This window comes from Sparus aurata, chromosome 23 (assembly GCF_900880675.1).
Source record: "Sparus aurata chromosome 23, fSpaAur1.1, whole genome shotgun sequence".
Lineage (NCBI taxonomy): Eukaryota > Metazoa > Chordata > Actinopteri > Spariformes > Sparidae > Sparus > Sparus aurata.
The window spans coordinates 12,619,702-12,646,896 of record NC_044209.1 but is presented as its reverse complement, the minus strand read 5'-3'; the positions used below and the strand labels follow the sequence as shown (position 1 = coordinate 12,646,896).

Below are 27,195 nucleotides of genomic sequence, written 5' to 3'. Positions count from 1 at the left end.
TATCTCAGTCTGTCACAGGTTTCTGTCACAAGTTACTGATGGTGTGTTTATAAGAGGAGAGTTTGCATAAACCTCCTCTACAGGTTTAAAGAGGGAACATGTGACACACACATTTTCATAAGTACAGTAATAGCAGACAATGTAGAAAAATGTCCTGGCACCCAATTTCTGGACTGATGTTGTCATGAAATACAATAATCTTTTTTGCTAAATGGCATAAGATTTTTTCAGCTTGGCCAAATTCCAACAGGGAAATTAGCATCCTATTTGTGTATTTGTTAAAAAATAAAGCTACTCTTAAAGTTGTAGTTACGTTATGAAAAGTTTTTTGCCCATTTTTTGAAGGCATTGCAATACATGTGCAATGTGTCCCACAGTCTTGTATTGGGGGACATTTAAAATTCTCTCAGTCTCCTCTGTTGTGTTTTGAACATTTATTTAGAAAGCATGAAAGAAAATGTGTTTATTATCTGAAGTATAGTTTAATGTGAACAAATGTTTTTTTTTACTAATCTTCAAACACAAGCCGAGTCAAACATTCACATTTATGAGAAGATCATCAAAATATTTACTGCTCCCACTTTGAAGCACTATTCTAAAAAAAAAAGAAAAAAAAGTCTGAACAAGTTGTATTGTTTTTTATGTTCTTAATCTATGAATGTGAAATGCAGAGTTTTGACTTGTGTGTGTTTCTTTGATCAGACCTGGACAATGATTTAAGAAACGAGGCTGTTGTGCTGTTCTTGAATGTTTGTGAGGGAGTGATTGTTATTGAAAAAAACTTGAATTCTCCTTCAACAGGACTTTTGCTCTCCTAACATTTAGTATATATTTTGAAAGTTGTAAAATGTTTTAATTTTAGATGAATTTTTTGAGACAAATTCTCAATTGGATTTAAAATTCAACATTTCAGTTTAGATAAAATAAGAATTCAATATTGAATCACAACTTCGAACTTTCAAGACCGACAGTTACTGACAAAAAAGTGATACCAGGAGAACTGAATGATTCCAGTGGTGGTAAATAGAGGAAGTAGTTTTTGTATGACTCTCCTGTTATTCTCTCTCACTGTGGCTCTCTGGCACAGTAATACACAGCAGTGTCTTCAGACTGCACATTCTGTCCATTTAGAGTCACTGTGTTGCTGGAAGAGTCTGTGCTGATACTGAACTTGTTCTTTAGAGAATCTTTGTAGCGTGTTGTGTATCCAGTAGCTGCATGCCCAATCCACTCCAGTCCTTTCCCTGCAGGCTGTCTGATCCAAGCTGTGTAGTAGCTGCTAACAGAATAAGAGACCTGACTCTCTTCCTCTCTTTAATGTAACAGTGAACTGGTGTCTAAATCATTAGTGGTCTGAGGGCTCCTCCTCTGGTTTGTGTTATTGTGGCTCTCTGGCACAGTAATACACAGCAGTGTCTTCATGCTGCACATTCTGTCCATTTAGAGTCACTGTGTTGCTGGAAGAGTCTAAATTGACACTGAACTTGTTCTTTAGTGAATCCTTGATGTTAGTATCTGAACTAATCCACTCCAGTCCTTTCCCTGCAGGCTGTCTGATCCAAGCTGTCCAGTAGCTGCTAACAGAATAAGAGACCTGACAGGTGATGGTCAGACGTTGACCTGGCTGCACAGTCACAGAGGCTGGCTGTGTCAACTGTTCACACTTCACACCTGTGGAGGAAACAAAATGTTTTGTCAGAAATGATCAAGTTAAACTACAAAAGAAGAACTGTTGACTTTGACAAATCCAGAGAGACTCACATCCAGCTGCCAACAGCAGCAGCAGAGCTACAGAAAACATGGTTGATGTTGAAAGTGACGTGCTGTGAACTCCACTGACAGCCTGATGGGAAGTTTTTATAGCTGAGTAACAAGGAAGCTCACTGAGTTTGCATAGAATCAAACATATGAAGCATCAATGTTGGTCTGACTGGAGCCAATAGAAGAGTCTGTTGACTGTTATTATATCTGCAGAGTGAAAACTTGCCTGGAAATCACCTCTGCTTTACACATGATATTTTCATTTCATTACACACTCAACTGGAACATTTTGAAATTGTCCCTGTTTTTACAGAAATTAAACAACTGTAAATGATTATCACAACTATTCTCACTGTGAATATTACATGAACCGTAATTGATGGAAAACTTCTGTCTGATGCTGCTGGTTGGCATGAAAGATCCTTAATCATTTCAGTGTCAGCAGATGTTCGAAGACAAACAGAGAAACTTGGAGCCTCGAGAGGAAAACAGCTGCTCAGGAACTGAAACCTGTGAGACAAAATGCAAAAACTACATCTGAGTGTTGAGAGTCAGTCAGTTAATATTAATGAGAACACAGAGTCTCATTTAAGTAACAGAAGAGAGACAAACTTGTCACTGACTGCCCTCTAGTGATTTCATGAAAGAAACTGTAACATTATTTTTCACCTTTATAGTATGACTCATTTAAGTTCTACAAAATCTACATTGTCTCTTAATTTGTAGAAATGTTTAATTTTGTAGTTTCAGTCACCACATTGTTGTCCTGTCTTCGAGCATTTGATCAACAATTGACCTTTGTTGTGTTTTGTTTCATTTGATGTTTTGTATCGATATTACTCGGGGACTGATTTCAAATTACAATATAATTGTGTATGATATGAAATACTTCATGCTTGGGCTCTTATAGTCCAGTAAAGATGAGTTTTGATGGTTTTTGTACAGCTGCTCAACCAACTCCAGTCACTGTGTCTCTCGAGCACAATAATAAACAGCAGAATCTTCAGTCTTCAGACTGTTCATCTGCAGATACACCTGCTGTCTGCTGTTGTCTCTGGAGATGGTAAACCGGCCTTTGACTGACTCAGAGTAGTAGATGTAGCTACTACCATCAGCACTGATAGCAGCAAGCCACTCCAGTCCTTTTCCAGGAGCCTGTCTGATCCAGGCCATATAGTAGCTGCTGAATGTGAATCCAGAGGCTGTACAGGTCAATCTGTGAGATTCTCCAGGCCTTTTAACCACTGGTTCAGATTCTGTCAGAGTTTGACCATCAACACCTGTCAAGAGAAAAAGGGATATGCCGTCCTTAGTTGCTTGAAGCTGGAAGCTTTTTGAAGACAACTCTGAATTAAGATCAGTGTAGATGTTCACCTGCCCAGCAGACAGTTAACAGCAGCAGTCCTGTCCTATAGTCCATCATGTTAAACTGTGTGTCCACTGTTCTCTGTCATCCTCTCTGCAGTCAGATAAGTAGAGGAGGAAGACATCTGAGTTTTGCATTGACTCCTCCTCACATGGAGGGACCGGATTTGACTCATATATGAGTTACTGTTTGGTGAAACTGTAGTGTTACGGCCCCAGGGCTGTGGGTGTATTGTGTGTGTTTTCTTTCACCCATTCAGGTGACTCCCGCATCCTCCTCCTCCACGTCAGTGTGTGGATCGCACACCTGAGGCTGCTTGCCACTTAGGCCAGGTGGTGTAAAGGTGCTGCAGATGCCAGTAGGCCGGCCGCAGCAGTGATATGCAGGAACCAGATGCCTGAGAGCCTGAGCTACAGCATGTAGTGTGTTTTGTGAAGTGTTTTTGTCGTGACTATAGCCGTGTGGGCCAATAAGAGTTTCTTTCTGTGGGCAATAAAGCCGTTTTTGTAACAATCTCTGTCGGAGGCAGGCGTTTCAGGGCTTTGGCCACTGATAGTAGCCTTTCAAGTCGCCTCGAGCCCAGCACCCTCCAGAAGATAAACAGGTAAAGTTTCATCATAGGTAGGATCTGAGGAGTTTTGTTCTCGCGCGGTTGGTCGGGTAATGATTGTGTGTGGCGTCGGACGTCAGTGTTACCACGTGCGCTGCTGTTAGATGCAGTGATTGAATTTCATTTTAGCGATCAGCTGTGATTTGCCTGGCCAAGTGGAATGCGGCTTTAAACTAGCCGGTGGCTAGGTGTGTGATTTTCTTTATCTGCTGTTTTTTGAGTATGGCGACTTTTGTGTTAGATGAGTTTGTGGCACATGAACACTTGTGGTCTGGTCATTTGGGGGTCACTAAAACATATAATCGCATCCTGAAACATTTCTTTTGGCCATGTATGAAGGGGGAGGTAGCGCGTTACTGTAAAACTTGTAAAAACTCAGATTGTGGGAAAACCAAATCAGGTGGTGCCTCCAGTCCCTCTGCACCCTATCCCAGCTTCTGGTGAGCCCTTTGAACATGTGACTGTAGACTGTGTGGGTCCGTTGCCCTGTACAAAGGCGGGTACTGAATTTATGTTGACTATAATGTGTGTTGCCACTCGCTTTCCTGAGGCCATTCCCTTAAGGAAAATCACGGCCCCAGCTGTCACCCGAGGTTTGACTAAGCTTTGAGTATGGCGACTTTTGTGTTAGATGAGTTTGTGGCTAATCCTAGTGTGGAGCAGCTTGAACTGTATAAAAAGCGCGATTTATATGAAATTGCTAAGAATTATGAATTACCTGCAACTGTGTGGGTGAAGGGAGAGCTTAAGGCAGCTATTCTTAACGGCCTAGTTGATCAGGGTTAGTTGCTGGTACCTGGGTCGGATTCTCCTGGCTTGGTGGCCGCCGGTGAGGGCACCGCCCCCGGGTCGCCAGAGCTCCTGGCCGCCGGCCGCTCCGCTCCTCAGGTGGGGGAGGCGGCGCGGTCAAGGCCGGTTGATCCTACTCCTGGTGTGGGGAGAGTTGGGCCGGAGATGAAGCCGTTCACGCTGCCTCGATTTGAACCACTCTCGGTTGAGTCGTCTCCCAGTTCAAAAGTAGACACTCGGTTGAAGCTCCGGATAGCTCGTCTGCAGTTAGACCAGCAGGAGAGGAGGGAAGAACGGGAGTTTCAGCTCCGGAGGGAGTTGGAGCTCAAAAAGTTGGAAGCGGAGGCTGAGACTGCTGTTAAGTTGCGCCATCTGGAGCTGCAGAAGGAAACGGTCAGTCTTCCTAGCAGCGTCCGCTCGTCAGATAACGCCTTTGACCTGAGTAGGAATTTTTTGTTGGTGCCCCCGTTTCGTGAGAGCGAGGTTGAGTCCTACTTAGGTGCATTTGAGCGTCTTGCAGTTGCTTTACGCTGGCCGAAGGATGTGTGGGCCATTTTACTTCAGTGTAAACTAACCAGCAAAGCTCAGGAGCCTTGTTCTTCTCTGTCCGGGGAGTACGGTCTCAGCTTTGAGAAAGTGAAAAGTGCGATTCTGCGTGTGTATGAGCTCGTGCCTGAGGCGTATCGGCAGAGGTTTCGAAACCTCCGAAAAACATCAAGCCAAACACACGCTGACTTTGCGAGGGAGAAAGTGCTTCTTTTTGACCGTTGGGCCGCAGTTGGCTGGTAGTTCAGAAAAGCTGTGTTTCTTTTGCCATAAGCCTGGTCATGTAGTGGCTGACTGTCAGTCCCTGAAGCGTAAGCAGCAGGCGTCGAAGCAGCTCAAAGGTGTCGGGCTAATTAAAACCGCCTCTGTGGTGGAGCTGTCCAGTGTTTCAGGTGGACCTGATGAGTGTTTCAAGTCATTCATTTTTCAAGCTTGTTTCCCTCACAGGAAGAGCCGAGGACCAGCGTCCTGTCACCATGCTGCGAGACACTGTGTGTTCACAGTCCCTCATCCTCTCAAGGGTGCTGCCATTGGGTGCGGAGTTGGTCTGTGATGTGAGTGCGGTGGTGAGAGGAATTGAGATGGGGTTTGTACCAGCACCCCTCCACACAGTTCACATTAAGTGCAAGTTGATAACTGGTTTCTTCCCAGTAGCAGCAGGTGCTTGTTTTCCAGTGGACGGGGTCGACCTCATCATGGGGAATGACGTGGCTGGGGGTGGAGTTTTTCCATTGCCAGAAGTGGTTGTGAGTCCCATCCCTCAGTCTGAGCCTGACGACCTGGCTAAGGGTCATCCAGGAGTGTTTGCTGCTAATGTGCTCACTCGAGCGCAGTCTGTTAAGCCGGCTAAAGATGTTGACCTGTGTGATTCCTTGTTTGCTTCTGTTTTAACTGAGGATAGATTGCCCCCTGTTGGTGAGATGGTGGATTGCGCGCCCAAGAGCCAAAAACCAAAGTACCTGCATCTGCAGATCCATTGCCGCTAACACATAAAGCGCTGATTAGTGCTCAGAAAGGTGATCTATCCCTGGCAAAATGTTTTGCTGCAGTCGAGCAGAACCCTGGCGAACCCTCATTGATAAAGGTGTCTTGATGCGTAAGTGGGTTTCACAGCCAAAGGTTTGTGATGAGGACAGGTGCACGGTGTATCAAACTGTCGTTCCTCTGGAATGTAGACGTCATGTAATGGAGTTGGCACATGAACACTTGTGGTCTGGTCATTTGGGGGTCACTAAAACATATAATCGCATCCTCAAACATTCCTTTTGGCCATGTATGAAGGGGGAGGTAGCGTGTTACTGTAAAACTTGTAAAAACTCAGATTGTGGGAAAACCAAATCAGGAGCCCTTTGAACGTGTGATTGTAGACTGTGTGGGTCCGTTGCCCTGTACAAAGGTGGGTACTGAATTTATGTTGACTATAATGTGTGTTGCCACTCGCTTTCCTGAGGCCATTCCCTTAAGGAAAATCATGGCCCCAGCTGTCACCCGAGCTTTGACTAAGTTTTTCACCACTTTTGGTTTGCCGAAAGTAGTGCAAACGGACCAAGGGACTAATTTTCTTTCCAACCTGTTTAAGCAGATTCTGCGATCATTAAGCATCTCGCATGCTGTATCCAGTGCCTACCACCCTGAGTCACAAGGTGCGCTTGAGAGGTGGCACCAGACCTTAAAATCAACGTTGTGAAAATACTGCCATGAAACTGGTAGGAGCTGGGTTGAGGGCTTCCCATTTGTCCTGTTTGCCATCAGGGATGCAAAACAGGAATCACTTGGTTTCAGCCCCGCAGAGTTGGTGTTTGGGCACAATGTGCGTGGTCCGTTAAAGGTGCTAACTGAAAAATTTATGTTGGAGTCTGAAAAGATGAATGTGCTGGATTTCGTCTCTCAGTGTAGGGAGAGCTTGCATCGTGCCTCCGCCCTGGCGAAAGAAGCACTCGCCGCCTCTCAAAGTGGCATGAAGATACAGTTTGACAAGAAGGCTGTGGTGCGACAATTTAATCCTAGTGATGAAGTATTAATTTTGTTGCCCATGCCTGGTGCAGCTCTCCGTGCACAATTTAGTGGCCCTTATGTGGTTAAAAGTCAGATGTCACCCACAGACCATATAATCTTGACACCTGAGCGTAGATGCAAAACAAGGTTGTGCCACGTGAACATGCTCAAGCCTTTCCTTTCCAGAGATGTCACTGAGGGGAAAGGGGAGCCGGCTCCAGCAACTGCAGCTCCTGGAGGGGATGCTGTTTCATTAGCCTGTGCAGGCTTCCTGGTTGATGATGATTTGGAGGAGCGAAGTGATGGTGAACAATCTGGTAGGCTGAGTAACTCGAGCATATTGGCCAACATTGAGTCTCATCTGTCCTACCTGCCTGTCGAGCAGCGCAGTGAAGTTGTAAATCTGCTCTACTCACACCCCTCTTTGTTTGGTGATGTGCCCTCCCGTACCAGTGTGTTGTCTCATGACATTGACGTTGGCTCTGCTGCACCCATCAAGCAGCATGCATATCGATGTCCACTTCCAAAGAGGGAGATGATGAAACAGGAGGCCGAGTATCTGTTAGAAAATGGTCTAGCAAAGCCTAGCAGCAGCCCCTGGAGCTCCACATGTTTACTTGCTCTTAAGGCCGATGGAACACCGCGCTTCTGCACAGACTTTCGAAAGGTTAATTCCGTTACAGTGCCGGATTCATTTCCTCTGCCACGTATGGAAGACTGCATTGATAGCATTGGTCCCACCTCCATCATCACAAAATTAGATTTTTTGAAAGGATATTGGCAGGTCCCTTTAACAGCCAGAGCATCTGCTATCTCCGCGTTTGTCACACCAGACCATTTTCTGCAGTATAATGTCATGGCTTTTGGTTTAAGGAATGCCCCTGCCACCTTCCAGCACTTGATGCACCTGGTGTTAGGAGATGTGCCAGCCTGTAACGTTTACTTAGAATATGTGGTGGTATATTCTGACTCATGGGCGGAGCATGTGTCCACCTTGTCTGAGGTGTTCCGGCGATTGGCTCCCGCATCGCTGACGTTGAACCTTGCGAAGTGTGAGTTCGCCAAGGCCACCGTCACCTTCTGGGGAAGCAAGTGGGCCAGGGCCAGGTCCGTCCGGTGGATGCAAAGGTCCAGGCGGTGGTGTCCCTACCCTGTCCCATCCACCAGACGTGAACTCAGGCGGTTTCTTGGAATGACCGGATATTACCGATACCGATGTTTCTGTCGTAATTTCTCTGTTGTGGTGGCCCCGCTTACCAAATTGTGCAGCCCTGCTGCCCATTATGCGTGGAGTGAGGAGTGTCAAAGTGCGTTCGAAGCAGCCAAGTCTCTGCTCTGTAGTGGCCCTGTTCTGGCAGCCCTGAACTTCTCTCAACTATTCAAGCTCGAGGTTGATGCCAGTGCATCAGGGGCAGGTGCTGTGCTACTGCAGGATGGCAAAGGTGGCATAAGTCATCCTGTGTGTTATTTTTCCTTCAAGTTTAAACGCCACCAGCTCAACTACTCCACGATAGAGAAGGAGACACTTACCATGCTCCTGGCTCTTCAGCACTTTGAGGTGTATGTGGGCTCGAGCCCCTCCACTGTGTTGGTGTACACTGACCACAACCCCCTTGTGTTCCTGGCGCAGATCCGCAACCACAATCAGCGCCTGATGCGCTGGGCTCTGATAGTGCAGGGTTATAACATCCGTGTGTGTCACAAAAAAGGGTCCAACAACATAGTAGCAGATGCACTGTCTCGTGGGTGAGGTGAGGGGTCTGTTTTTGGTTGCCAATTGTCATTATGGTGCTGGGTCTGGTGTAACATGAGTGCTTTGTGTGTCACCAGGTGAATATGACCTGTGGCAGAGGTCTGCACTGTGTCTGTCTGTGTGTGAATAACATGTAGTGGAGGTGTATGGAGTAAGATCGCTGTCAAAAAGACGTGTGCATGATTCTAACATTCGTATTCGTAATGTTAAACATTTGTGTGCAAATAAAAATGTTGTAGGCCTACACAAAATTCTACTGTCATATACACAAGTCTGAGAAATTGTTTGGGTTAGGATTGTTTTTATGTGAGTATGAATCTAAAAGCTGTGAGTGCAAAGTCTTGTGAGCACGACTCTAATTTCTACGACTACGAAGTCTTCACTGTGAACATGAATTCAAGTTTTTGGGTACGAGTAGAAAAGTGTTGAAATTACGTCACGTAGGTCACAGGCAGGTCACAGGGGAAAACAATCGAACCTCGATCACTCCAAACGGTGCACTGTACCTGTCCTCTGTGAGAGGGGCGGGTCGAGAGGCGAGCTGCCGGAATCTGACCGAGACCCCAAGACCAAGAGAGAGATTAACTGAAACTGTAGCGGAACCACAAGGTCCAAAAGACTGAAACCATCCGGCTCCCAGTGAAGGAAAAGAAGGAAAGAAGATAGAGGTACAGTAACGTTAATGTGATGAAGAGAAAGGAAATGAATAGTTTAATGATTGTAGTTACCGTTGTTGTTAACTTGCTAACTTACTTCGGGCGATAGCAGCATTGTTTAATAATCAATAAATAGTTCGAGTCGACGTGTGTTAATGTTACTCCACCTTAAATTCACAATGGACGTTTGGAAAGTTAACGTTAGGCCTGTTCAGGTGTTATTTACAGGTGTCTTTCCTGCTTGTATGTAAGTTAAAATGCTAGTAGTTTTCCATCCCCTTTGTAACAGGGTCGTTGTAAGCCTTTGGTTTATTGTGTCACAGTTTATGTTTGTTAAAGTTTACATCAGTGTTAAAGTGTATTACTGTTAATACTCCACATCTTAGCTTTCCCATATCATTCATAGGCGAATGAATATATATTAGGGCCGGGACTCGATTAAAAAAATTAATCGAATTAATCAGAGGCTTTGTAATTAATTAATCGAAATTAATCGCATTTTAATCGCATATAGATATTTGACCTGAGAACAGTGAGAAGCAATTTTTTTCACATGGATTTTAGTATACCATTGAATAATGACTGACTACAGAAGCTTAAGCAACAAAACATTGTTTTTTTTTTTTTTTTCATAGTTTATAGTTGTCGTTTTCGTTAAGGTTCTCTAGTCTTCTAGTTTCAGCTTTATAATTTATATTTGATATTTGAGTTAGTCTATTTAGTTATTGTATATAATTCAGCCTTTTATTGTATTTGTTTCTTTTACCTACCTCATTGTTTTTGGATTTTGATCTATGTCAAGTGGCTGTAACACTTTAAGTTCCCTTTGAGATTAATAAAGTACTCTATCCATCAACCAGTGTCTCATATAACTGGCAGTTTCAAAAGTGGTATTTTTATTAAGCCCACTCTGTAGTAGTAGCTATATCTACATACATTTTAAGCTAATCATTTTGACTAATCACCATACTTTGGTTTTGTAGAAATTGCATTTTTGATGTACCCTGTGCTGGTTAAAAATTACAAAAGTAATAATTCAGAGTAATGTTTCTCTGTTACTGTATTTGTTTATTATCCAAGTTTGTCTTTTGCATCCCTCGGGATCAACTCGTCTCCGTCCTCCTCACCCTCTGCCATCTTTCCATCAAGTAACGTAACTCACTCAAGCTAACCTGTCTGTGCAGCAGACACGTTGTTAGTCTGTGGTGTCACCGTGCTACAAGTGCTTCTGCCGGCTCCACATACACGGCCATGTGTGGCGGTGGCTTCACCGGCTTATCCTTTTCATTTCAGACCGCAACAGAAAGCTCCGCTGCGCTGAACTTCAGAGGTGTTCATAAAAATTTTGCTTGTGTGGACGCTACCGCGCTACTTGGTCAATAAAAGAGCAAAGCTACTGAAAAGCTATTTCATTCAGAAAGTAGCGACGCTACCACCACGCTACTGAGAAATGTAGTTAAACTAGTAACCCCGCTACTTGCCCAATACTGCATGAACGCTATGCATGAACGTTTGTTGGTGCTCCAGTATAATCGGTACCCCTGAAACTCATCCAGTGAGAAACGTTCCGCGGTGCAAAAATTAGTGCGATTAAAATGCGATAATTTTTTTAACGCGTTTTTTTTTGTGTAATTAATTAATCGTAATTAACGCGTTAAAGTCCTGGCCCTAATATATATATATATATATATATATACATACATACATACATACATACATACATACATACAGAGAGAGAGATGTAGATATAGATAGATATAGATATACACTGCACTTGTACTCTGATTAGACTTAATTGTATTGCAATGACAATAAACTGAATGAATCTCATCACATGTTCATTATTAGTCTTATGTATAGCACCCATAAAGCATCTGTTTTTGTTTTTGTTTTTTTATTAAAATGTAACATGCAGTGGTCACATATACTTCTCTTCTCTCTTCAGATGCAGTTTTAAAATATTTCACCAGCCCAGTGACACAGCATCAGGACTAAAGGCTGACTGGACATCACTTCTGACTAGTTCACAGAGGACCAGTTCAAATAAAAAAGCAGTTACACATTTTCCAAAAACAAAGATGGGAGTGTGTCACTGTGTTGCTGGAAGAGTCTAAATTAATACTGAACTTGCTCTTTAATGAATCTTTGAAGTATGAGCCTGCAGTATTTTTCATCCCAATCCACTCCAGTCCTTTCCCTGCAGGCTGTCTGATCCAAGCTGTGTAGTAGCCAAGAGAATAAGAGACATGACAGGTGATGGTCAGACGTTGACCTGGCTGCACAGTCACAGAGGCTGGCTGTGTCAACTGTTCACACATCACACCTGTTAAAAAAACAAAATGTTTTGGAACAAAACAGTTATGAGCTGAAAAAATGTCATCATTAGTTCATTAATTGTGAGTCAGACAGAGAAGACACTTTTTAGATGATGTCTCTGCTACATTCAATGATATTGTTATTTTGCATTCTAAGGAAATACGTTGTATTCATTTTTCTTTATCATTGTTAAATGTGTCTGTTTCTCTTTACAGTTAAAGTGAACTGGTGTTGAAATCATTAGTGGTCTGAGGGCTCCTCCTTTGGTGGCTTCATATTACAAGTGTTCAGGCACTGAGGGGTTTTTGTTCAGGTCTACTGATGGTTTGTGTTATTGTGGCTCTCTGGCACAGTAATACACAGCAGTGTCTTCAGACTGCACATTCTGTCCATTTAGAGTCACTGTGTTGCTGGAAGCGTCTGAGCTGATACTGAACTTGTTCTTTAGTGAATCTTTGTAGTATGTTGTGTATCCAACACGTGCAATCCCAATCCACTCCAGTCCTTTCCCTGCAGGCTGTCTGATCCAAGCTGTCCAGTAGCTGCTAACAGAATAAGAGACCTGACAGGTGATGGTCAGACGTTGACCTGGCTGCACAGTCACAGAGGCTGGCTGTGTCAGCTGTTCACACTTCACACCTGTTAAAAAAACAAAATGTTTTGTAACAAATCATCAAGTTAAACTGCAAAAGAAGAACTGTTGACTTTGACAAATCCAGAGAGACTCACATCCAGCTGCCAACAGCAGCAGCAGAGCTACAGAAAACATGGTTGATGTTGAAACTGACGTGCTGTGAACTCCACTGACAGCCTGATGGGAAGTTTTTATAGCTGAGTAACAAGGAAGCTCACTGAGTTTGCATAGAATCAAACATATGAAGCATCAATGTTGGTCTGACTGGAGCCAATAGAAGAGTCTGTTGACTGTTATTATATCTGCAGAGTGAAAACATGCCTGGAAATCACCTCTGCTTTACACATGATATTTCATTTCATAACACACTCAACTAACATTTTGAAAATGTTCCTGAAATGAAACAACTGTAAATGATTATCACAACTATTCTCACTGTGAATATTACATGAACCATAGATAATGGAAAACATATTCTTTAAAATCAGCATTACAATATTAATGATGATGTGTCATGGAAACAAAAGGAGAAACCACCAAGAATGTAACTTTCTATAAGCCATGTTTACAGTGTGTTCAGCATGTTTTCAAATCATTAAAACACTTTAAATATGATGTGAGCTGTTTTCCTGAGAGAATGTATTTACTGTCAGCACCTCCTACATCACATTTAAGATTAACTTCAAATGTAAGAACAGCTTGTTGTTATTGCAGCATTTGATCACTTAGTGTTCTTCCTGTATTTGCAGCAAAGTGACAGCAGACAGCATCATGTAAACAGTATGAAAACTTCTGTCTGATGCTGCTGGTTGGCATGAAAGATCTTTAATCATTTCAGTGTCAGCAGATGTTTGAAGACATACAGAGAAACTTGGAGCCTCGAGAGGAAAACAGCTGCTCAGGAACTGAAACCTGTGAGACAAAATGCAAAAACTACATCTGAGTGTTGAGAGTCAGTCAGTTAATATTAATGAGATCACAGAGTCTCCTTTAAGTAACAGAGGAGAGACAAACTTGTCACTGACTGCCCTCTAGTGTTTTTATGAAAGAAACTGTAATATTATTTTTCATCTTTATGATGATCCATTTAGATTCCACAAAGTTTAGAGACATTATTGTCTCTAAATTTTGTAGTAGTGTTATTTCAGTGACTACATTGTTGTGCTTTTCTGCAGGCTTTTTATCAACAAATATTCTTATTGTGTTTTATTTCATTTAACATTCACTATAAATGTTTCTCAGGAACAGATTTAAAATTATGATATAATTATGTATGATATAAAATACTTCATGCTTTGGCTCCATCAGTCCAGTAAACATGACTTCTGTAGGTTTTTGTACAGCTGCTCAACAACTCCAGTCACAGTGTCTCTCGAGCACAATAATAAACAGCAGAATCTTCAGTCTTCAGACTGTTCATCTGCAGATACACCTGCTGTCTGCTGTTGTCTCTGGAGATGGTAAACCGGCCTTTGACTGACTCAGAGTAGTAAGTGCTGCCACCACTAGGATAGATCTCAGCAAGCCATTCCAGTCCTTTTCCAGGAGCCTGTCTGATCCAGTTCATATAGTAGCTGCTGAATGTGAATCCAGAGGCTGTACAGGTCAATCTGTGAGATTCTCCAGGCCTTTTAACCACTGGTTCAGATTCTTTCAGAGTCTGACCATCAACACCTGTTGAGACGAAAAAAAAACATGTGTGTCATTGCTTTGGCAGCACAAATAAAAGTTATTTAAAATTAAAATCAGTGTAGATGTTCACCTGCCCAGCAGACAGTTAACAGCAGCAGTCCTGTCCTATAGTCCATCATGTTAAACTGTGTGTCCACTGTTCTCTGTCATCCTCTCTGCAGTCAGATAAGTAGAGGAGGAAGACATCTGAATTTTGCATTGACTCCTCCTCACAGGGAGGAAACAGCTGGACTAGTGATATTTAATGAAACTGGAGGATCAACGTCCAAGAGTCTACTCTCCATAGTCCACTGCTTTGATTTTCGTCTGACAAGTGTTACATTTAAATTGTCTATGAGCGTGAACACTAGAACAACTCCAAACATGAGAAAATGTTCTGACAACTGAAACATTGACATCATGAAGATGCCTTGTTCAGAATTATCACTCCTACATCAAGGCGATGTCAGTATTTCCTTTATTGTACTATAATGGGCAGCACATGAGAATAATAATGTAGATAATCTACAGTTTTATTCTGATTACCAGCATCTTCTAGCATTTATGTCATCTCACAACATCATACCATGAACCAGTGTTTGGAATATAGAATTGTATTTTTGTGGACGGATCACTTTCTAATCATGTTCTAATAAAGCTGTCTGATCAAATATTTTTCAGCCTCTTTCTCTTTTAAGCTAAATTCATGTATTTAATGATCTGTAGTTATGAATATAAAGCACTTGTCTAGTAAATCATCAAATTTACAACACTTGTCACCGTCACTCATTCATACACACATTCAAAAGCTGACTGCAGATGCGGCCATGCAAGGTTCCAACATGCTCATCTGGAGTGATACAGCCCTTCTTATCCAAAGTCATTCACACACACACACACACACACACACACACACACACACCGATGAAAAAGTCATCAGGAGCAGTTTGTTCAGTATTTTGCCCAAGGAAAGATAGACATGTAGATGTGGTCCAGGGATCCAACCACTGATTATTACGGTCAGGGATCTAAAATTGTGTGGAAAATCAATATTTTTTTTCATAAGCTTAATTATTTACCAGAAAAGTATTTTGTGTTTTCAAGCAGACTTATTTCCTTTCAATGAATGCAAACTATAAATTAACTCTAAGAAATCATATTTTCCACTCTGACCTACATCTACAGGTTTGTCAAGGGACAAAGCAGTATTAGAATTGATGTGATACTGAAAAAAGTGAGTGCTTCCATTTGTGGTGCTAAATACAGGAAGTAGTTTTTGTATGACTCTCCCGTTATTGTCTCTCACTGTGTCTCTCTGGCACAGTAATACACTGCTGTGTCCTCAGTCTTCAGACTGTTCATCTGTAGGTAGACTTTACTGCTGGAGTCATCTCTGGAGATGGTGAATCTACCCTTGACTGACTCAGAATAATAGATAGGAGTACTAGCTGTGCTTATAAAAGCGATCCACTCCAGTCCCTTTCCAGGAGCCTGTCGGATCCAGTTCATGTATTGGCTGCTGAATGTTTACTCCAGAGGCTGTACAGGTCAATCTGTGAGACTCTCCAGGCTTTTTAACCACTGGTTCAGATTCTGTCAGAGTCTGACCATCAACACCTGTTGGGACAAAAAAATATCTGTGTGTCATTGGCTTGGCAGCACAAATAAAAGTTATCTAACATTAAGATCAGTGTAGATGTTCACCTGCCCAGCAGACAGTTAACAGCAGCAGTCCTGTCCTATAGTCCATCATGTTAAACTGTGTGTCCACTGTTCTCTGTCATCCTCTCTGCAGTCAGATAAGTAGAGGAGGAAGACATCTGAGTTTTGCATTGACTCCTCCTCACAGAGAGGACCTGGATTTGACTTGGATCTCACTGTTTGGTGAAACTGGTGAATGATTGTTTACTGTTCATGATTAATTCCTTCAAGGGAATCTGTTTTTATATCCACATTGGCTGTTGCAACGATGTGACAGTGATCCTACAGCATTGTTCTTCTGTTCTGGAATCATTTTTCATCAACTGAAAACCCAGAGACTGTAACGTCATTCATCAGCTTCTGTGAGGACTGCGTTGTACCATCATGCACCAGGGTGAGCTATAACAGTGGCTGAAGTTATAACAATAAAGGTTGAAGAAGTATTTAGGAGTGGGGACAAAGACAGTTTTAAAGAGTCAGAGTACAAGTTTAGCAAGGTGGTGAGAGAAGCTAAATGACAGTACTCTGAGAAACTCCAACATCAGTTCTCAGCCAATGACTCTGCTGTTACTGTCTGGAGTAGACTCAGGAAGATCACAAACTATAAACCTACAGCCCCCCACCATCCCTGTGACACCCTTCATGAGCTCCAGCCCAGGATCTCCCCCTCCCCGACCTCGGCATGAGCACCTGCTTTTCCACCATGGCCCACCTCTGCACCCTCTCCCCCCCACCACAATGACAACTCTCTCCATCCTGAAGAGGGATGTCAACAGACTCTTTAAGAAACAGAACCCCTGCAAAGAAGCCAGTCCTGATTGTGTCTCTCCATCTGCTTCTGACCTCTTTGGTAATGAAGTCGTTTGAGCGCCTTGTTCTGTCTCAGCTCAAAACCATCACTGACCCCCTAATGGAGTCTCTATAGTTCACCTACAGAGCAAAAAGGTCTGAAGACGATGCTGTAAACACAGCGCTCCACTACATCCTCCAGCATCGCAACTCTACTGTCAGTTAATATTAATGAGAACACAGAGTCTCCTTTAAGTAAGAGAGGAGAGACAAACCTGTCACTGACTGCCCTCTAGTGATTTTATGAAAGAGACTGTAACAATATTTGTCACCTTTATATTATGACTCATTTAAATTCCACAAAATTTAGAGACATTATTGTCTCTGAAATTGTAGAAATGTTTTATTTTCTAGTGACAACTTTACTGTGCTGTCTTTGGACGTTTTATTAACAAATGATCTTTATTGTGTTTTGTTTCATTTAATGTTTGCTGTCAATATTTTGCAGGAACAGATTAAAAATTATGATGTAATTATGTATGATATAAAGTACTTCATGCTTGGGCTCTTTCAGTCCAGTAAAGATGAGTTCTGCAGGTTTTTGTACAGCTGCTCAACCAACTCCAGTCACTGTGGCTCTTGAGCACAATAATTCAGTCTTCAGACTGTTCATCTGCAGATACACCTGCTGTCTGCTGTTGTCTCTGGAGATGGTAAACCGGCCTTTGACTGACTCAGAGTAGTAGATGCTAGTGACATCAATAGTGGCAACCCACTCCAGTCCTTTTCCAAGAGCCTGTCTGATCCAGTTCATTAAGTAGCCACTAATTGTCAATCCAGAGGCTGTACAGGTCAATCTGTGAGATTCTCCAGGCCTTTTAACCGCTGGTTCAGATTCTGTCAGAGTCTGACCATCAATACCTGTCAAGGCACAAAAGATACACATTTAATGAGTTATGTTCCCAACAACAATGAAAATATTTGAAATAAAAATCAGTGTAAATCTTCACCTGCCCAGCAGACAGTTAACAGCAGCAGTCCTGTCCTATAGTCCATCATGTTAAACTGTGTATCCACTGTTCTCTGTCATCCCCTCTGCAGTCAGATAAGTAGAGGAGGAAGACATCTGAGTTTTGCATTGACTCCTCCTCACAGTGTGGAACTGGATTTGACTTGGATCTCATTTACTGTTTGGTAAAACTGATGAATGAATATTTACTGAACAAATTCATTCCTTCAAGAGAAACTGTTGCATGAATTGTAGTTTTTGTGCAGCTAAGACAAAAACATAATTTTGGCTGATTGCACCTCAATATAAAACCCAACTGCCGCACTGTGCATCATGTCAAGAATTTTTGCAATGCCACTGAAGAGAGTATTTTGTATCATATTTTGATAGGAAAAACACAAATGTATGACAAATGTTGTTGTTTATATAGTTATGTTGATTTGCTAAAAAGTGTTTATGGAACATGCCTTTTTAAGGACGTCAGAGTAAAGACAACTAGACAAGCAACACACCTTTATTTAGTTTCATGTTTGTTCAGATAAAGAGATTTTTCAAAATTCAGTTGTGAGCTAGAATAAATTTGTCAGTATTTAACTTATATATTGTGAGTCAGACAGACAAAATACACTTTTTGGAAAATGTTTCCATTCAATATTATAATTTTTAAAATATTTTCATACTCTCTTCCTCTCTTTACTGTAACAGTGAACTGGTGTCTAAATCATTAGTGGTCTGAGGGCTCCTCCTCTGGTGGCTTCATGTTACAAGTGTTCAGGCACTGAGGGGTTTTTGTTCAGGTCTACTGATGGTTTGTGTTTCTGTGGCTCTCTGGCACAGTAATACACAGCAGTGTCTTCAGACTGCACATTCTGTCCATTTAGAGTCACTGTATTGCTGGAAGAGTCTAAATTGACACTGAACTTGTTCTTTAGTGAATCCTTGACGTTTGTATCTGAACTAATCCACTCCAGTCCTTTCCCTGCAGGCTGTCTGATCCAAGCTGTGTAGTCGCTGCCAAGAGAATAAGAGACCTGACAGGTGATGGTCAGACGTTGACCTGGCTGCACAGTCACAGAGGCTGGCTGTGTCAACTGTTCACACTTCACACCTGAGGAGGAAACAAAATGTTTTGTCAGAAATGATCAAGTTAAACTACAAAAGAAGAACTGTTGACTTTGACAAATCCAGAGAGACTCACATCCAGCTGCCAACAGCAGCAGCAGAGCTACAGAAAACATGGTTGATGTTGAAAGTGACGTGCTGTGAACTCCACTGACAGCCTGATGGGAAGTTTTTATAGCTGAGTAAGAAGGAAGCTCACTGAGTTTGCATAGAATCAAACATATGAAGCATCAATGTTGGTCTGACTGGAGCCAATAGAAGAGTCTGTTGACTGTTATTATATCTGCAGAGTGAAAACATGCCTGGAAATCACCTCTGCTTTACACATGATATTTTCATTTCATTATACACTCAACTGGAACATTTTGAAAATGTCCCTGTTGTTACAGAAATGAAACAACTGTAAATGATTATCACAGCTATTCTCACTGTGAATATTACATGAACCATAAATGATGTAAAACTTGTGTCTGATGCTGCTGGTTGGCATGAAAGAGTTTTAATCATTTCAGTGTCAGCAGATGTTTGAAGACATACAGAGAAACTTGGAGCCTCGAGAGGAAAACAGCTGCTCAGGAACTGAAACCTGTGAGACAAAATGCAAAAACTACATCTGAGTGTTGAGAGTCAGTCAGTTAATATTAATGAGAACACAGAGTCTCCTTTAAGTAACAGAGGACAGACAAACTGACTGCCCTCTAGTGATTTTATGAAAGGAACTGTAACATTATTTTTCATCTTTATGATGATCCTTTTAGATTGCACAAAGTTTAGAGACATTATTGTCTCTAAATTTTGTAGTAGTGTTATTTCAGTGACTACATTGTTGTGCTGTTCTGCAGGAATTTTATCAACAAATATTCTTGTGTTTTATTTCATTTAACATTGACTATAAATGTTTCTCAGGAACAGATTAAAGACTATAATATAATTGTGTATGATATAAATACTTCATGCATTGGCTCTTTCAGCCCAGTAAAGATGACTACTGTAGGTTTTTGTACAGCTGCTCAACAACTTCAGTCACTGTGGCTCTCGAGCACAATAATAAACAGCAGAATCTTCAGTCTTCAGACTGTTCATCTGCAGATACACCTGCTGTCTGCTGTTGTCTCTGGAGGCAGTAAACCGGCCTTTGACTGACTCAGAGTAGTAGATGTAAGCACTGTCAGATCTGATATACGCAAGCCACTCCAGTCCTTTTCCAGGAGCCTGTCTGATCCAGCTCATCCAGTAGCCACTGATTGAAAATCCAGAGGCTGTACAGGTCAATCTGTGAGATTCTCCAGGCCTTTTAACCACTGGTTCAGATTCTGTCAGAGTCTGACCATCAACACCTGTCAAGAGAAAAAGGGATATGCTGTTGTTAGTTGCTTGTAGCTGGAAGTTTTTTGAAGTAAACTCTGAATCTAGATCAGTGTAGGTGTTCACCTGCCCAGCAGACAGTTAACAGCAGCAGTCCTGTCCTATAGTCCATCACGTTAAACTGTGTGTCCACTGTTCTCTGTCATCCTCTCTGCAGTCAGATAAGTAGAGGAGGAAGACATCTGAGTTTTGCATTGACTCCTCCTCACAGGGAGGAACTGGATTTGACTTGGATCTCAGTTACTGTTTGGTGAAACTGGAGAATGAATATTTACTGAACATGTTTCATTCATTCAACAGAAACTTGTTCATGTTTAGCAGTTTTTGTGCAACTGTTTGACAAACACCCCTATATTGCCCCTCAATATAAAGCACTCTGCACAATTTCACGAAATTGACCAGCTGATCAGTTTTACAATACCACTAAATTGAGTATTTTCAAAAAAATTTTATCAGGAAAAACACAACATTCGTGACAAATGTGGTTGTTTGTCTTGTAATGTTGATTTTCTGACAAAGGGTTTATGAGGCATACTTATTTAAGGACATAGATGAAAGAAAACTAGACAAGTATGAGAAATATTGAAGTTTCATGTTTGTTTAGATTGAGATTGTTTTTCAAAATGCTTTGAGCTGAAATAATGTCAGTATTTAACTTACATACTGAGTGTCAACACACAGAATATAGTTTTAGGAAAATGTCTCCATTCGATATGATCATTTTTGAATATTTTCATATACCAGCTCATGTTTCTTTTACTTTGTTTAATGTCTCTCTTCCTCTTTACTGTAACAGTGAACTGGTGTTGAAATCATTAGTGGTCTGAGGGCTCCTCCTCTGGTGGCTTCATGTTACAAGTGTTCAGGCAGTGAGGGGTTTTTGTTCAGGTCTACTGATGGTTTGTGTTATTGTGGCTCTCTGGCACAGTAATACACAGCAGTGTCTTCAGACTGCACATTCTGTCCATTTAGAGTCACTGTGTTGCTGGAAGAGTCTGAGCTGATACTGAACTTGTTCTTTAGTGAATCTTTGATGCATGTGCTCCATCCACCACCGCCTCTTATAATCCACTCCAGTCCTTTCCCTGCAGGCTGTCTGATCCAAGCTGTAGCATAGCTGCCCAAAGAATAAGAGACCTGACAGGTGATGGTCAGACGTTGACCTGGCTGCACAGTCACAGAGGCTGGCTGTGTCAGCTGTTCACACTTCACACCTGTGGAGGAAAACATGTTGAATATTGAATGAGTGTAATAAGAGTGAACAGTCAGTGTGCTGTGATCATACTGTCAGTGTCTCTGCCTCAGTGAGACTCACAGGATCCAGCAGCCAGCAGCAGCAGCAGAGCTACAGAGAACATGGTTGGTATTGAAGGTGATCTGATGGGAGCTTCTCTTCTTCTGTTGCAGCTGACAGCATGATATCAAGTCTTTATAGCAGACTGTGAGGACGGTCACTTTGCATAGAGAAGGACACTGACAGGATATAAAAGAAGAATCAACTGTCCTTTTACAAGAAGTCACGGCTAGAAGTTTTGAAAATTCATTTTGACACACATGTAAGACAATGTTCATGTGATTTTAATGATGTTAGTTATTCAGTTTTTTTCATTCTTTACAAAACTTTATCAAGTCAGATGGAAACACACTGACATAAAGAAAATATTTAAAGCTGTAGTCTAACTACTTTTTGGTTATAATTGCTTAAATTGTCATTAAGATACAGGTCAGCTGTGTAAAAATCCACCGTCTGTGGCTCCAACCAGTGGCTGTAATTTGATTTGCAAGAATCTACTGCTCCCGGCTAAATACAACCAATCAGTGTCCCTCCCCCGCAGTGCCTGCTCTTACCTGGTCAGATACTTTCATGCCCAAACTGTAAACAATGGCAGAGGACAGACAACAACAACAGAGCAGAAAAATGCCCCACCATTGCCCATGTCAAAGAGAAGAAATAAGAAGACTGATAGAGAGAAAAGTAGGATAAATATCAGAGCGTCATTTCAGAGGTGGAGAGAGCTGCGGGATTTGCAAGGACTCAAGAGTGACGCAGAGTTTGCTGCTTTTCTGCTGGACAAGTAAGGACCCCCCTTTGATATATGTTTAATTCTATGTTTTGACCACAAGGCTATGGTGGTGGTTACAGTAATACTCACAGGGCAGTTGCTAGGAATTCTGGGCCCCCTGAAAGAATATCGGTGTGGGCCCCTCTACCCCATTCAATGCCACCTTCAATTTTCTTGTTTTTCAGTATTCTTGACGGTGCCTGGTGTAATACAGCCAATTTGTTTCCTTTTTTACGATTAACGACTTAACAAGTCAGAGTGTTATTATGTAAATTATGTATAATTAGTTGTCTTATTCTCATTTCACTGATTTGCAACACGTTATTACACCTCTGATTGCAAATACATTTTCAATTAACCACTCAACAAATAGGTAGTGGGTCACTAATAAACCAAAACAGCCAACCAGTGTGTACATCACTCACTCACCATCAAAGGCATCATTGGACTGCTGGGCTGAGCGACTGCTGTGGGGTCAAACTCAGATGAAGCAGCCACTGCTGATTCTAGTGCAGCAGAACATAACGTTTTTTGTTCCATTATATATATTGTAAACATTACATGTTATGTTTCATGGAGAAACTGATGCAGAACTAACCTATTCTTGGACAAAATCTAAATGGGCTTCTTAGTACCATAGCTCTAGGTGGACAGCTTCACTTTCCCTGGCAAAAAATATTCTTAAACCATTCAAAAGTCGGTGTAAACTGTCCACAACTCTAAATAGTCTTTTTTACTTTGTTGTTATCAGCTATTATGGTGTCTTTTATTTTATACTGCTATGAAAACAAACAAATCTTTGAACATTTTACTTTTTTGTATTTAGGCTATTTAAATGTCCCACTAATAACACATTTTACAAGACAACATTGAACACATCAATGATAACGTAACTGACCTTCGTCAGATGCTCATAATTACTGAGTAGAACTTGAATGCGTCATAATACAATTCAATGCAGCCTCTGAATGGGCGCATACTGGAGCACTGTCCAACAGTGATATGTGTGAAACACACAGTCACTGTAGTAGCCCCTAAATTAGTAACGTTCAGTTATAGCTACTCTAGGAACCGTTGCTCTACAATAAACTGGCGACTTGTCTTGAGTGTAGCACGGCCAGATGACAGCTAACGTAGGCTCCAGCTTGCGCCCCGTCAAAGGTAATTTTACAGACATTAAATTAATGAACAAGTAGGCTAATTGTTTCAGCCGCCCTCGGTAGTTTTACTCTCACCATTCTTAGAAAATAAGTTGTTGATGTCCTGGGCCCCTGCTCTGCTGCTCCTACTCCTGGCCTCCTTCTCAACTCTCTTCTGGTGTTCGGACTTGTGCTTTTTGGTGGGCATCCCAACCCTGCTGGAGTTCGCTCGCGCTCACTTAATTCCGATGAGGAAGAACCATGGGAAGAACGAACCGCGGTGTGGACCAAACCATTTTTTAAGAAGGGACCAACGGGGTTAAAAAGAATATTAAAAATAATTAAAATTAGAATATTATATGACTGTTTTTGTTTTAATTCATATTCATTCGTATGAATATATATTAGTTCAGTGTATGCACAACCATTTTGTCATAGAGGCTACTTGGGGCTGTGTGTGGGCCCTATAGCGGGCTGTGGGCCCTTAGAATTGTCATCACCTTTCCCCCCTATACGATGGCACTGAATACTCATAATAGGGCATATGGCCGTGTGATGTTGCAGTCAAGCTACGTAGCTTGTTGCTAAATCTAGTTTGTTATCTTGTTAACTCCAGTGTTTAACTTTGTGTTTATGGCTACAGGTTAGCAAAAAAGTCTTTCAAGTGACCGGGCAGTCATAATAACGTTAGCTTGTGTTCAGGACGCTCTGAAGTGGTTGAATTAGTGTAGAGAAATAATGTTATTCATGCTTCAGAGAAAAAAAAATGTTGCGCGTGATTATGTCAGGCCGGGGTAAAAAGGGGAAAACTATGGCGATATAGGAGTTGGACCCAAACGCAGATAATCAGAGGACAAGAGGCAGCAATGAGGGGAATGAAAGGCGAGCTTTAATAAAACTAAAGCTGAAGAAAAAAAACAAAGTAGCAACACAACAGCAGGACAAAGTTGCAAAATAAAACAGTTCAGCAAAGTGTAAAGAAAAAGACAAAGTACAAATCAAACACGAAAAACTCTAAACCAAAACATACCACAAAGAGACTGGAAACAGGAGCGGAAGTGGACAGCGGCAAACAGAGCCATGAACGGACGCTGGCAGAGACAATGAACGGACAAGGAGTGCAGGGAATTCACAGACTAAATACACAGACTAATGACCAGACAAGGAACAGGTGGGGAGAGAGGAGGGAGGAGCCCAGGTGAGGTAACGAGAGGGAGGAGCAAAGAGGACAAAACACTGACAGACAGAGGGAGACAGACTGCAACTAGGAAAACACACAGGAGAAATTTAAGAACACATGACACAAGAGGGCATGGAAAATCAAAACATGAGACAGAAAACACACAACAACATGAATACAGAGACATAAAACTAGAGTCATGACAGATTAGCTGGTTGTCAAGTCGGGGTTTAAAGGGAAAACTAAGAAGGGATAGGAGGTGGACCAAAATGCAGTTACACACGGAAGGCATGTATTCTGAGTTTTGCATTGACTCCTCCTCACAGGGAGGAAACACTTCATCAGTTCAAGTGTAATTTGCCTCAGCATCATGGTTTCTCATTACTCCCCACAAGCATATTGGACAGATGAGGTCAATAATCTACTGTTCAGTATCTTTCAGTAATCAGAGAATATCCATGAGCATTTCTGAAAATGTTTTATTGTCATCTCATCATGTTAAACCATCCATCAATGATTTGAATGAAACTTTTTGATCAACAGCTTTCATTGTTTGTACTTAAACACAATGACATGGGCAGTTTAATATGAAATAATGTTTTGCCAATTGAGGAGACTATTTTTGTGAGTAATCTAGTGAAATAGTGTAGCTCGTCATGCTATAACCAGACATGATACATGATATCTTCACTGTCTCTCCAGGTCTTTTCACCTCAGAGGGAGACTGGTCCAGTTTGATCTCCCTCCAAACTCCTGGAAGCAAAGAAAATGTGATCATTATCCAACAAACTTGTAAATTACAGGTTTGACATTTACAAAAGAAGTAAAGCTGAATTAATTTTCTCACCATGAATACTAACTACAAATAATAAACTCCAGATGATTGTATTTTCCATTCTGTGATAAACACTGTAGTTCAGAGCTCTCTGATCTCAGTGTTTCAAATATATCTCAGTCTGTCACAGGTTTCTGTCACAAGTTACTGATGGTGTGTTTATAAGAGGAGAGTTTGCATAGACCTCCTCTACAGGTTTAAAGAGGGAACATGTGACACACACACATTTCCATACGTTGAGTACAACAGACACTGTAGAAAAATGTCCTGGCAACTAACTTCTGAACTGAATGTATCATGAAAAATAATCATCAGTGACAATCTTTAAATTACAAAATGGAAGCGTGCATCCTATTTGTGAATAGATACAGCTACTGTTTAAGTTGTAGTTGAATCACAAAATGTTTTCTCATTTTTTAAGGCATTACAATACATAAAGATAGATTAATAAAACAAGTCGCATGCATCTTGTATTGAGGGAAATTTAAGTTTCTCTCAGTCTCTTCTGTATTGATGTCGACTGAAGGGGAAGTCAACTTAGATCTACCATTAAAATTCTCAACTCTTCTTCTGTCTGCCGGAAACACATAATTACCTAACAATTTACATAACAATTCATTCATATAGACTCCTCAGACATCCCTGTATACATTAATGTTTGCATTTAACAACATGTGTGTGCTGGAGTCCCATGGTTTCTGGCTATTTGTGACTTAGACTCTGGATAGACCACACATATTAAGACAGAAAGGGAATAAAAGTAGCATTTTAGAGTAAACTGTTTGTTGCATTTATTCAGACCATGTCCACTTACTTTGTGTACTGATGTATTGCTATTGTTTGTTAATCAGAGATGAAGGAAAAGTGATGGTTAGACAACTGAGTGTTCCCAGTGCTAAATAGAGGAAGTAGTTTTTGTATGACTCTCCTGTTATTGTCTCTCACTGTGTCTCTCTGGCACAGTAATACACTGCTGTGTCCTCAGTCTTCAGACTGTTCATCTGTAGGTAGAGTTTACTGCTGGAGTCATCTCTGGAGATGGTGAATCTACCCTTGACTGACTGGGAGTAATAGATAGGAGAACTAGCTGTGCTTATATAAGCGATCCACTCCAGTCCTTTACCAGGAGCCTGTCTGATCCAGTTCATCCTGTAGTCACTGAATGTGAATCCAGAGGCTGTACAGGTCAATCTGTGAGATTCTCCAGGCCTTTTAACCACTGGTTCAGATTCTGTCAGAGTCTGACCATCAACACCTGTTGAGACAAAAAAATATGTGTGTCATTGGCTTTGAAGCACAAATAAAAGAGTTATCTAAAATTAAGATCAGTGTAGATGTTCACCTGCCCAGCAGACAGTTAACAGCAGCAGTCCTGTCCTATAGTCCATCATGTTAAACTGTGTGTCCACTGTTCTCTGTCATCCTCTCTGCAGTCAGATAAGTAGAGGAGGAAGACATCTGAGTTTTGCATTGACTCCTCCTCACAGGGACCTGGATTTGATTCGCTCTACACAAGTCATTCATCCAAGAGACCATTTTGCATATTTTAATATATTTTATCTAACAGAGTGACAAACACAATATCTAAGTAGATTCCAAGCCAACATGTAATGTTAGGTTATTTAGATCATGTCTGTCCAGCCCCACTTTTGTATGTCTGGTGAAATTAAGAACAGGTTTAATATCTGAATGTCCACCTGTTATGGATGTACAGGCTGCACATAGTATATTTGAATGTCTGGCTGGGGTCCCTATTGGATGTCTATTGATGTTCGAAACAGGTTAAGTATCTGAATGTCTGACTTTTTTGGATGTCTGTGAACGTGCAAGAAGTGCTTAAAATCATGCCATCTTGGCAGAACCCCACAGATGTCTGACGTAGGTTCAACATCTGA

General features: G+C 41.6%; 1 pseudogene and 7 gene segments (V, D, J or C); all 8 read right to left on the bottom strand.

The window, feature by feature from the left end:
* Positions 1–1,378: 1,378 nt before the first annotated feature.
* Positions 1,379–1,801, bottom strand: LOC115575160 (Ig heavy chain V region 5A-like). The segment is given in 2 exon segments: positions 1,379–1,671; positions 1,762–1,801. Coding segments are annotated over 2 exon segments (333 nt in total).
* Positions 1,802–2,760: 959 nt separating this feature from the next.
* On the bottom strand, positions 2,761–3,200 carry LOC115574834 (Ig heavy chain V region 6.96-like; the record flags this gene model as incomplete). The annotated part of the segment is given in 2 exon segments: positions 2,761–3,041; positions 3,136–3,200. Coding segments are annotated over 2 exon segments (330 nt in total), but the record flags the coding sequence as incomplete, so codon positions are not given.
* Positions 3,201–12,138: 8,938 nt separating this feature from the next.
* On the bottom strand, positions 12,139–12,561 carry LOC115574837 (Ig heavy chain V region 5A-like; the record flags this gene model as incomplete). The annotated part of the segment is given in 2 exon segments: positions 12,139–12,431; positions 12,522–12,561. Coding segments are annotated over 2 exon segments (333 nt in total), but the record flags the coding sequence as incomplete, so codon positions are not given.
* A 1,240-nt stretch (positions 12,562–13,801) lies between these two features.
* Positions 13,802–14,237, bottom strand: LOC115574835 (Ig heavy chain V region 914-like; the record flags this gene model as incomplete). The annotated part of the segment is given in 2 exon segments: positions 13,802–14,100; positions 14,189–14,237. Coding segments are annotated over 2 exon segments (348 nt in total), but the record flags the coding sequence as incomplete, so codon positions are not given.
* A 154-nt stretch (positions 14,238–14,391) lies between these two features.
* Positions 14,392–15,850, bottom strand: LOC115575159 (immunoglobulin heavy variable 3-21-like; annotated as a pseudogene).
* A 2,576-nt stretch (positions 15,851–18,426) lies between these two features.
* LOC115574838 (Ig heavy chain V region 5A-like) lies at positions 18,427–18,834 on the bottom strand (the record flags this gene model as incomplete). The annotated part of the segment is given in 2 exon segments: positions 18,427–18,704; positions 18,795–18,834. Coding segments are annotated over 2 exon segments (318 nt in total), but the record flags the coding sequence as incomplete, so codon positions are not given.
* A 2,170-nt stretch (positions 18,835–21,004) lies between these two features.
* On the bottom strand, positions 21,005–21,459 carry LOC115574832 (immunoglobulin heavy variable 3-23-like; the record flags this gene model as incomplete). The annotated part of the segment is given in 2 exon segments: positions 21,005–21,297; positions 21,399–21,459. Coding segments are annotated over 2 exon segments (336 nt in total), but the record flags the coding sequence as incomplete, so codon positions are not given.
* A 4,797-nt stretch (positions 21,460–26,256) lies between these two features.
* LOC115575979 (immunoglobulin heavy variable 3-48-like) lies at positions 26,257–26,691 on the bottom strand (the record flags this gene model as incomplete). The annotated part of the segment is given in 2 exon segments: positions 26,257–26,555; positions 26,643–26,691. Coding segments are annotated over 2 exon segments (348 nt in total), but the record flags the coding sequence as incomplete, so codon positions are not given.
* Between the last annotated feature and the right edge of the window lie 504 nt (positions 26,692–27,195).